The 12,640-nt window shown below is 32.5% G+C and overlaps 1 protein-coding gene across 1 annotated transcript; it reads left to right on the top strand.

Moving 5' to 3' along the window:
• Positions 1 to 1,025: 1,025 nt before the first annotated feature.
• On the top strand, positions 1,026 to 11,042 carry LOC139526062 (MAM domain-containing glycosylphosphatidylinositol anchor protein 1-like). Its single transcript, XM_071321222.1, has 9 exons — positions 1,026 to 1,152; positions 2,012 to 2,184; positions 2,904 to 2,982; positions 5,140 to 5,259; positions 6,184 to 6,312; positions 7,408 to 7,540; positions 7,914 to 8,086; positions 8,879 to 8,957; positions 10,628 to 11,042. Exons 6-9 carry the CDS (start codon positions 7,441 to 7,443, stop codon positions 10,741 to 10,743), a joined length of 468 nt encoding a protein of 155 aa, XP_071177323.1. The 5' UTR covers positions 1,026 to 1,152; positions 2,012 to 2,184; positions 2,904 to 2,982; positions 5,140 to 5,259; positions 6,184 to 6,312; positions 7,408 to 7,440; the 3' UTR covers positions 10,744 to 11,042.
• Positions 11,043 to 12,640: the final 1,598 nt, after the last annotated feature.

Below are 12,640 nucleotides of genomic sequence, written 5' to 3'. Positions count from 1 at the left end.
TGTAACTTAGAAATATTATAATGGTATTTTATACTAGAAAGTTAAATAATTTAGACAAACTGATGAACCAAATACAATTACATATTACGTGTTTAGTGTAAGAAAACATTTAGTGACCAATTTTAAATATCTAGTCAAGCTTTTATCATGTAATGCTCGAAAACGAACTTGTGTACCTGATTAAAATGAAAACATTAGGCAGTCAGTTTGTCAACTATTTTGTCTTGGTCAAAAATATTTATAATTGTACAAAACTGAAATTTTGAAGCGACAGCATCATATTTAAGTATGAACTAACAAACTCATTTTATAGATTGTCAAGACATTTTAGCATTTTACCAGAGTCAGTGTCGAAATGAGAATATAAATCAAAAATGCAATTTGAATTGGGAAAATTAGTTGCGTATACTGGATACGTCTGTTTCGTTGAATGCATTTATCCTTAGCAGTTTGTCTGTGTTTAGAGTACAAAACAATTTATCTATAAGTACAATCAAAACTTATCTGCTTATGCTGGAAATTAAATACGTAGTGTTAAATCGGCCACCAGCTTGTTACGGATATCACAACATGAAAACACATTTGCTGCTACGAGTTGTTTTTTTTGCAAATGTCATACAATTTTTGTTTGGTATATTACTAAGAAGTCTATTATAATCAGTTTTTTTTTTACATATTTCAATTGTATATGTAACAACAAGAACAACCTTTACCTGTGAATTTACAGCAGGCGAAAATGAATGTGTATTTACTAATACCCAAACTGGGGATAATTTTGACTGGACATTCACAAATGTAAGAACTATGAACTTAATTGAAAACAAAAAACGTGTTTTTAGGGTGATTTAGTGTATATATATAGTTTTTAAATCTTCAACATTTGAACATCGAAAATGACTTTAGTGTGTACATAAAAATATGTGGCTGACCAAATAAATGAATACCTGCAATTTAAATGCTACATATGGACAACTCGATTTTCTCTTAAAGTCAATTTCTGAGTTTTACTTTCATTTTAGGTAGCAACACCAAGCTCCAAAACAGGCCCTGATACTGCATATTCTAGAGAATACTTCGCTTTCACTGAAGCATCATCACCTAGGCAACCGAATGATGTAGCAACACTGACCACTTCAACATTCAAACTACCAGGTTTAGATTTAATTTTCACAACAATTCGTAATATGTTTTTTTATTAAGGATAGTTTAAAACAGGTGATGCTTTAAATAAAGTAAGAAAAGAACAAAAACAATTTATGCTCAACATAAAATTATCTTATTGTTATCAAATAGTCCATTTTTTGTATGTTGGCGTTTATTTTGTAACAATTCAGTGTTCCTGGTGTTCCGTTGTTTTCCTCGTATAGTTGATGTGTTTTCATTGGTTTTGGTTCGTGACCCGGCTTTGTTTCAGTTAAATCGATTTATGACTATTGAGCAGCGGTATACTACTGTTCCATATATTTACCTTTTATGTCTGTTTGTTTTGGTCACACATCATTGTGAATTTACATGGAATTTTATGCGAATGTCATACAAGTGAGAGATTTAGTTAGCAATAAAACCAGTTTAATCCACTATGTTCTACAAAAGGACATACCTGTTCTAGGCAAATATATCACAGCTGTTTTCCATTCGTTTGATGTGTTTCAGCTTTTGATTTTGCCATTTGTTAAGGAACTTTCCATTCCATTTTTAATGTTCCTTGGAGTTCTGTTTTTTTACTTTTTATTAGCATACGATAAATAAAAGCAAACACTCTCTTAAACAAAATAATGATTGTTTTCGAGAAAAATAAAACAATATGGAATAGATATCAAAAGTATAGAATATGGACAATTTCGAAATCATTATCAATAATTTCTTTAAATATGTAAGTGAACTGAACCTTGACAGCAAAAACCACTATTGAATACAAAGATAGATTGAGTTTAAGATAATTGTAATCATTTTGAATAATTTCATACTAGTACTCAGACTGTTGACTCATATGTTTTTTTTTCTTCTTCAGATTCACCACTTTGTATGCAATACCACTATTATATGTATAGTGAACCTGGTTCCTTAGTTATTTATGCAGGTGAAAGAGGAAACATTGATAATCAAATTGAACTTTGAACCGGAAACCAAGATGAACAGTGGCACCAAAGCATAGTGCAGATACTACAATTATCAGATGCAGTAGTATGTGTCTCTTAGTTAATATATATGAATTTTAGTCGTAAATGGCCATGTTGATCATACATTTTGTCTTAGCATCATCTAAAAAGTATGAACAATAAAGTAAACAGACATTTTCAGCCTTTCAACCATTCTTCAGTACTGTTCAAATAACTGCCTTGCAGTCAATTGAGAACTGTTCAGTAGCTTTTCAGACAATTTACTGTTATGTTAATATGTACAGATAAATTATGACTACTGTACAGTCAGAATTTAGACTGAACATATCTTAAAAAGTATGAACAATAAAGTAATCAGACATGTTCAGTCTTTAAGTCTTTCTTCGGTACAATTCATACAAACACCTTGCAGTCAATTCAGTACCTATTCAGTAGCTTTTTAGACAATTTGGTTTTATTTTAATGTACAGATAAAATATGACTAATGTACAGTCAAAACATTGACTACAGAGCCAGTCGGATTACATTTGCGGGTTTTTGGGTCGTACCTTTAAACGGAAAACCTTGAACTACTTTCAGTATCGAGGGGTATCCTCGGTCACCGTGGTTAGCAGCTAGATTTGCTATTTCTATAAAACGCAAGCTGATTGAGTAGGGCAACGTGACTGAATGTTGATGAATAAGTTTTAATTTAATACATGTAACTTCTTGTGTATAATAGTATCACCCCATTATTATTGTTTTAACAAACAAGTTCAATTAATTAAAGTATTATCAATTTAGATCTCAATAAAAGGTATAAGAGGACCTACCAGTAAAGGAGACATTGGGCTTGATTTGATCACTCTATAGAAGGGACTTTGTAAGTATATTTAAATAACTTTAACACTTTTTACGGTGGTGAAAAGAGTCCTGGAAATTTTTTATGTAACAAGACATGACAGAAAGGTAGGAGCATTTGGTTAGTTTTTGATTGTTATATCAAATGAGTAAGGAGAAACATTTCACCTCAAATTTGTATTTACAAAGTCTTCACTTACAGGTCGTACAGCCTCTTTACATTTGTGACACTTCTAAGCAGTATGTCGATACTATCAGTCACACAATAATAGATTCATTATTCACTGCATATGAAACCTTACATATTTTTACAAAATTAGTCCGCCGTCAGCATTTAATTGTAAAATGTAGAAAATCAATTGTTGGTTCATGTAGTTTCTGACACAAAATATGCCCTTCTGTATCACAAACGTGTGGATTTGTCTTCTGTTACACTTATATCATAATATAGAATGCTTTTTCAAATTGATGATGTTATTGTACGTTTCTTTTATTGACCTTTCGTTATTAAATTATGATAATTATGATGAGGTATGAGGAAAAATAAAACCAACTTATAACCACCTCTCTTCCAAGGTTATGAATTACGACAGTGGTTGTTCTTTGCTGTTACCTTATATAGTGAGCTTTAAGTAATTTGAGTTGTAAGGCATATTTGTTTTAAATTATTGACCGATTTATACTTTCCTACGGTCGCTATCGATTGATTATGTTTTATAATTAAGTGAGGTTCGTATTGGTTAAATTTTCTTGCATTTCTCCGAAACGGTTTTTGTTACGCAACGAAAAAAGGCGACCAAGCCTGATGAAGATCCAGAGAAATAACACTGTCTTGTTGTAGATCATATTTAAACTGTCAACCTAAATTTATTTAAAGCAACAATTTCTTCAACCGTATCTCTTTCAATACGATATTTCATCACACTCAAAACTTAACATTTCAAAAATTCAAGAAGCTTGAAAAGCCTGGCGTTTTGGTTTTGAAAATTTAACTGTCCATAAACATCATATGAAACTTGATGAAACGGTTGAATTATAAGGTCTTGTTTACGTTTGTTCACTGTGAAAACGGTTGTGTTTATGTTCCGGACCAGACGAGTATTTGGGCCATACGCGTATGGTCATGATGATATGCGTATACTCATATGGTCCGACCATACGGGTATGGTCCGACCGTACGCGTATGGTCGGACCATATGAGTATAATACTCGTTTGGTTATTAACTGGCCGGACCATATGAGTATGTGGACCATATAGGTATATATTTTTTTAAACTACATTATAACGTTTCAATAATACAAAAACTTTATCTAAAAAAAACGTGATGGTTTAAAACATGACAATCTTTTAATTTTATAATCCAAAAAACTACGTAAAAATTTAGTATTGATGCCATAGTTAGTTTCCATCGCTAGTTACATTCGTGCATGTAGGCTTGGATGACATTCACTTCCCCACGGTATCATAGCGTTTTTGTATTTGCACGATCCTTTTCATTTTTAATTATGTAGAAAACAAAAGAGTCTGTAGTGGTGTAATTTTTTTTTAATCGACACAATTGTCCTATATTAGCTATATATAAAGTTGAATTCTTTAATTTGTCGTTTTTACCCGATGACAGCTGACCAATTGGACCTCGTTATTTTAGTATTATAGATCATAATAAAATTACCTATATGATGGCGACTTTTTAATGAACGGTCATACCATATGAAGAGTTTAGAAGTATTAAAAGTAAACTGTAACAGAGAGTTAATTACCCCGACCATATGAGTATATATCCATATGGTCATGACCATACGCGTATGGTCCAAATACTGATATGGTCCGGAACATTAACATACAAATAAAAGCAATGTATCTTCACAAATCACTCAACCTTCCTTGTAGCAATTAAATGTATAAAATATAAAACTTAGTGCATATATTTTTTTGTAGGAACGATTTATCCTTAAATTTGAATGCATCGCCCTTTAAAGTCAGGTGAATTTTATTAGTAAACGACTATTATATCAAAAGAAAATCGTCTTTGTTGTTTTAAATTGATTACTGTCAATGCATGTGCTCACTAGTATCAACAAGTAATAATAAATACAATCAATGTATAAAAAAAAATCAATGTATACAATCGTTCTTTCTATATACAAATAATCATACTTTCACTAAATTATTTTTCAGGTTCATCTCCATGTGGTAGCTTTCCTTGTCAAAATGCTGGAATATTTACAGGCCACCAGGACGGCACTTACCAATGCAGTTGTAAAACTGGTTTTGTTGGCACCGAATGTCAGTTAACAGGTATACTTCAACTTTTATCAATGTAAGGGTTAATAACAGTGATTTTGTAAATATTATTATATATGTACTTTCAATGTATTCCTTTTTACTAAGTACTTAAAACAATTTCTGCATAGTTCAAAATATGTCATACAACTAACCAAATCGGCAGCAATAAATTAACGGACTAACAAAGCAAGTGAAAGAAAGATATTTTATTCCAGAAGTATCAAATTTATTTTAGGTGACAAAAAATCAATGTTTGGTTGTTCACTAGCAGACATCGCGTCTATACTGGCAACCGGATGATACATTCAAATCGGCTCAGTCTGCAGACGTTCGAGTAGGTTCTCGATTTAATGTTTGATTAATTATTTGAAGAAAAAAAATTCAAATGTATGAACATTGATACTCCGATAATAATTACAAGCATGTACAATGTAACTGGCAATAGTATTTAGGGTACCTATTTTATTGCACCAAATGCGTATTTCGTATTCGCATTTTAATTTCTCTTCGGTGATTCTCGAGGCAAAAAAGTTGAAAGTCCAAAACATAAGAGCTGATAAACGAAAAAACGACCGAACTCAGACAAAGAATAGAACTGAGCATTGGGAAATATATTGCTTATTTGTAAATTATTGCGAACTTTTATAACAGCACACTTAAATAGAACAACATCCATAATTTCATGCAATGGAGCTGGCAATTTACAATTTGCATAAAGAATACTGACATTAGATGTAAAGGATCAAATTTAGTTTTCTCATTTAAGCTCTAAGTTTGAAAATACTACCTTCATTAGGAGTGAAAGAATGTGTTCCAGAAGGTGGGCAAGTTGTTTCTGGTTTGCAAAATTTCTATTTGGTGATGATAAGAGTTTGCAGTTATTGTTTTCCGTCTAAATTAAAAATGTAAATTAATTGATACAAATACTTTTTACAGGTTCAAATATAGATCAGTGTGTGCAATCACCATGTTCAGATGGCGGACAGTGTTCAAATAACTACAATGATAATACTTTTACATGTACATGTACCTCTGGGTGGGTAGGGGATACATGCCAACTGGAAGGTATGAAGTTTAAATATTTTGTAATTTAGAAATATTGCATTGGTATGTTAAAAACGTGTGTGTACTACAATGTTAAATAATCAAGAGAAATAGGTTTTAAATGCAATAACATATTGCGTGTTTAGTTTTAAGAAACCATTAAGTGATGATTTTAAATATTTAATCAAGCTTTGATGATGCAGTGCTCGAAGATTAATGTGTGTACATGATCTTTGGAAAATGAAAGCATTGTTGGTCAAATTGTGGGACATTAGTCTTGTCGAAAATGTTTCCTGTGGTGCAACAATAAAATTTGGAGGCCTCAACATTATATTTAAGTATTAAGGTAACAACCAAACTCATTTAAATAGACTGTCAAGACATGTTATAATTTTACTTGAGTCAGTGTCAAATTGAGAAATATCAATCAATAATGGAAATTCAAAAAAGGAAATTAGTTGCATTCACAGGATAAGCCTGTTTCGATGAACTCTTTAATCCTTATCAGTCTGTGTCCAACGTACTATAAAATTATTAGACATATAAGATGACACATAGTTAGACAATCTTGAACAATTACAAAGGAAATTTACTGCTTATGTTACATTTAAATACAACATGTTAAATCGGCAACCCAGGTTGTTACGGAACATGAAAACAAATTTGCTGCTACTATTTGTTTCTTTCAAATGTCAAACAATTTTAGATTATTGTATTACTATGAAGTCTATGATATAAACTTTCTTCTTTTAAAATATTTCAATAAATTATGTAATTCTAGATTTAACAACAGGAACAACTTCTACCTGTGAATTTACACCAGGCGAAAATGAATGCGTATTTACTAATACTCAAACTGGAGATGACTTTGACTGGACATTTACAAATGCAAGAAATATAAACTTCATTGTAAATGAAAACAGGGAAAAAACCCGTGATTGACAGGGTGATTTGGTGGACATATATATTTTAAATCTTCAATGTTAAAACTCAGAAAATGAAACAAAAAAAAAACATGTGGCTAACCAAATAAATGAATACCTGTAACTGAATTGCTACATATGGACAAACGTATTTAATCTCAAGGTCAATTTTTTAGTTTTACTTTCATTTTAGGTAGCAACACCAAGCTCCAGTACAGGCCCTGATATGGCATATTCTAGAAAATACTACGCTTTCACTGAAGCATCATCACCAAGACAACTGAATGATGTGGCCACACTGACCACTTCAACTTTCAAACTACCAGGTTATTTTTTTTTTAAATTTAAAAAAAATGTGATTCTCTCAAGATTCGTTTATGATAGCTGATGCTTATATATGGCTCACATAAATTAAGAACAAAAACAAATCTCTAAAATTATCAGCATACGATAATTAAAGAACATACTTTTCTTTTGGGAAAAAAAGGATTTTTGCGAGGGGTAAAACTAACATTATATATATTAAAAGTGTAGAAGATGGACAATCTGGCAATGATTTCCTAACAAAATGTATTTCAGAAACTAAACTTTGACAACAAAAACCACTATTAAATTTACAGAAAGATTGGATTTAAAATAAGTTTGATCATGGTGAATAATTTCAAACTCAAACTGTTGACCAACCTCCTTTACTTTCAGAATCACCGCTTTGTATGCAATATCATTTTCATATGTATAGTCAACCTGGTTCCTTAGTTATAAAAGCACGTGAAAGAGGAACCACTGATAATCAAATTGAAATTCGGACTGGAAACCAAGGTGAACAGTGGCATCAAAACATAGTTCAGATACCACAATTATCAGATGCAGTAGTAGGTGTTTCTTATTCAATATTACATTGTAATCGTCTTTAAAATCAACATTGAAAGGAAACGACCAAATTCTAAAACCGTTACAAAAGTTTGACCTATGTCAAGCATGTCATAAAGATATGTTGCGTATGGCGGAAATCTCTTAACGTCCAATAAAAAAAATTCGAGGTACCTATTCTGGATAGATTTTACTGTCAGATGGTAAAAGTCCAGATGACCATATTTCTATAGTTTCAAATCTTCCATACATGTTCAGCAGAAAGAGAATGAATTAAAAAATATTTCAAATATGGAGGCTCAGCAAACTTAATCGATCACGATGAAGGGAAATTGTTACTGTTACTTCAAAATGGGGGCATGTTGGTTAAAGGCCGAAGTATTGACGTGCAACAGGTTACCTACTTTTCCTCGAGGAGTGGTCGCGTGGGTTCTTTCATGTGCAGTGAGCATCAAATTGTCACTAAATGAGGCAACACATTTTACATTCCTTTTCCCTTTTGGAAGTAGATGTTCAATGTAGAATTAATCTTAAAGAATTTCTGGAGAGCCAATTTTATTTGCGGGGGTTAGTCAAACATTTCAAACTGAGAAACCAATTTCTGTAACCGGGGTATCTTCAGTGGTTCAATCGCTAGATATGCCATTGGTATTAAACGCAAGCTATGATTGACTAAGACACCACAAATGAGTTTTAATCAATTGGTTCTAATCTGATAACTTTCTTGAGTATAATGTTGACACCATTGTTTTACCAAATAAATTCTTCTTAGTTAAGTATTATCCTTATTTTAGATTTCAATAAGAGGTATTAGAGGACCTACCAGTAAAGGTGACATTGGTCTTGACTTGATAACCCTTCAGAAGGGACTTTGTGAGTACATGTTAATTACCTATACACTTTCACAGTGATAAAAACGAGTCTTCAACAATTGTAACTAGACAAGACAGAATCATAAAAACACTCGGTCCGTGCATTCATTGTAATTCAAAATCAGTAAGGAGGTATACATCACTTCGCGTTTATCCACAAAGAGTTCACTTACGGGTAAGTACTGCATTTGGTAAATCAATTTAACATTTGAATCACTTCTTATCAATATGTCGATTCGTTTAGTAACACAATAATAGATTGATTATTCATGGCATATGAACCTTACAAAACATTTTCACACAAAAGTCTGTCGTCAAGATTTATCTGTAAAAGGTCTGAAATCATTTTTATATTAATGTAGTTTATGTGTCTTGTGTGAACCAACTTATGTCCGCGAGAGAATTATTTCGAAAATTTCGCGTGTAAAAAATGAGGCGAATATAAATCGTCGCTAAAAAGAAAAAAAATGGATCTTCCGTTATATAAATACAGCAAAACAATTCGAAAATCACAAAATTAAATCACCGCGAAGTCGTCTAGAAAGGACTTTGTGAGTTATAAAGTATGTGTCAAAATAAGTTAGTGTACAGTACCTGTATTATAACATGTATAATATAGAATGCCTCTGAATTCATACTTATTGAACGTTCTTTTCATTCACCTTTTACAATGTTTTAATAAATTATGATGAGGTATTAAAAGGAATAAAAAAAACATTATTAAAACCGCGACACATAAATGAGCTCTTCCTAAGTAAGAATTTTGTTCTGTTTGTGTTTGGTTAAAAATAATCGAATTTGTGCTGTAAAGAAAATAGGTTTCGAAGTCAGATTATTTTTTTAATGAAATGTTCAATCGATTTATACTTTCTCTAGTCGCGAAGTGTGGTTTGTATGATATACGTTCTTTATTTGTCAATTTTGTTTAGCATTCCTCTGATGTCGTTATTTTTATACAACGAAAATCGTGACCAAGCCCGATGACGTTACAGAGGAAAAAATTCAGCCGTTTTGCAGTTTATTGAACAAAGATAGATTCAGCCTTAATATCATCAGAGAAACAGATTCTTCCACCATATTTCGTTCATAATGACGTGACATCAGTCTTGAAAATTAAATTTTAAATATCTAACACGCTTGGCAAGCTTGGCGTTTTAAATTCGAAAATTGAATGTTTATAGAGGATGAATACTTGTATTATACTTGACGCAATGGTTGAATCTGAATTTTTCTGTTGCGTTTATTCACTGTGAAATGGTCGTGTTAAGTAACATGTAAAACAATGCATTTTCCAATCTAGTCTAGTGACAAATTCATTCTGTTTCAAAGCAAATCTATGAGAATCCGACTTAATTTCACGTATCACTCAACTTGCCTTGTAGCATATAAATAATTATATGAAATATGAAACTTAGCGTATATGTTTTTTCTATAGGAAAACAAGATCCTTTTTGATTTGGTCGTCCTTTCAATTCAGGTGAATTTTATGATCAAACGAAGTTTTTTTATAAAAGGAAGTTCTATTTTTTTAGCAAATTGATGTCAATACATTTGACTACTAGTATCAACAAATATTGATAAATGCAATTTATGTATGTAGAAAAAGTTCAAAGTACACAATTCTTCCTTTTATTTACAAATAATTTAACTTTCACTTTATTATACTTTTAGGTTCATCTCCATGTGGCAGCTTTCCTTGTCAAAATGCTGGAATATGTCAAGCAACCAGGACGGCACTTATCAATATAGTTGTAAAACTGGATTTGCTGGCTCCGAATGTCAGTTAATCGGTATACTTCAACTTCTTATAATAACTTTGTTCATTCTATGTATTTCATTTTATTTATTATTAACAGTATTTTTAAAGAGAAAGAGACAATAACTGAATAAAATCTGAATTCCTGCCATACCATAGGTCAATCATGTATCAATCATTTCAGAATTTCAATGCGCTAATAAAAATTAAAATGAACAACCTTCATCATAGAGCATAAAAGTGGGAGGCCTCTCCAAAGGGCTAAACACAAACGCATGCAAACGTTCACCTACCAATCGTATAGCCTGTGGAACAATAATTCACTTTTTATACAGATGATACCATATGTGTGGATCCGTTTGTTGGTAAATTAAATAGTGTTAAATGCTATCAAGAGTAAACTTTATTAAATGAGCAGTGTTTGTGCCTTACTTTTATGTTTTTTGCATATACTATATAAGTGTGGGTAACGTTAGCAGTATATATATATATATATATGTATATAAGTCTGAAAATTACACCAAACAGTGTTAAAGTTAGGTTTTTATACTGACAAATTTTTGTCCGTCCCTCAACTCGTCTAAACATCAACCCAACAATGTTAGATCTGTAAATTTGCTTTCGCAAATTTTTGGTTCTTCCCTCGCCGGGATTCGAACCTATGCTACTGTGATATCGTGACACCAAATCGCCTGCACTGCAGCCGTCCCGCTAGACCAAACGACCACCTGGGCTCTAAAAAAAAAGAGCTTTCGCTGGCCGTGTGACCTTTCCACGTCAGTTTTAATCTAGCGGCGTACTGCAGTACATGATATATGAGGCATGAAGATGTTATTGTTACAGATCAGCTAAATTATCTATAGTAAAGGATCCTACAAATGAATGTAAGATACAGTCACAGAAAATAATTATATTTATAAGTACGTCTGAGTCAGTGACAACCCTACAACAGATGTATCCATCGGATCGCCATCAATGATGGCGATACATGGCTGTGTACATAATGTATATACAACTCGTCTAAACATCAACCCAACAATGTTAGATCTGTAAATTTTCGCAAATGTTTGGTTCTTCCCTCGCCGAGATTCGAACCTATGCTACTGTGATATCGTGACACCAAATCGCCTGCACTGCAGCCGTCCCGCTAGACCACACGACCACCTGGGCTCTCAAAAAAAGAGCTTTCGCTGGCCGTGTGTTACCTTTCCACGTCAGTTTTAATCTAGCGGCGTACTGCAGTACATGATATATAAGGCATGAAGATGTTATTGTTATATATATATATATATATATATATATACAACTCGTCTAAACATCAACCCAACAATGTTAGATCTGTAAATTTGCTTTCGCAAATTTTTGGTTCTTCCCTCGCCGGGATTCGAACCCATGCTACTGTGATATCGTGACACCAAATCGCCTGCACTGCAGCCGTCCCGCTAGACCACACGACCACCTGGGCTCTCAAAAAAAGAGCTTTCGGTGGGCATGTGTTACCTTTCCACGTCAGTTTTAATCTAGCGGCGTACTACAGTACATGATATATAAGGCATGAAGATGTTATTGTTACAGATCAGCTAAATTATCTATAGTAAAGGATCCTACAAATTAATGTAATATACAGGCACAGAAAATAATTATATTCATAAGTACGTCTGAGTCAGTGACAACTCTACAACAGATGTATCCATCGGATCGCCATCAATGATGGTGATACATGGCTGTGTACATAATGTATATACAACTCGTCTAAACATCAACCCAACAATGTTAGATCTGTAAATTTGCTTTCGCAAATTTTTGAATCTTCCCTCGCCGGGATTCGAACCCATGCTACTGTGATATCGTGACACCAACTCGCCTGCACTGCAGCCGTCCCGCTATATATATATATATATATATATATATATATATAAATATATAAA

The sequence above is a fragment of the Mytilus edulis genome, chromosome 6, assembly GCF_963676685.1.
Source record: "Mytilus edulis chromosome 6, xbMytEdul2.2, whole genome shotgun sequence".
NCBI lineage: Eukaryota > Metazoa > Mollusca > Bivalvia > Mytilida > Mytilidae > Mytilus > Mytilus edulis.
Note: the sequence above shows the minus strand (reverse complement) of the source record. Positions and strands in the feature narration are given on the sequence as shown.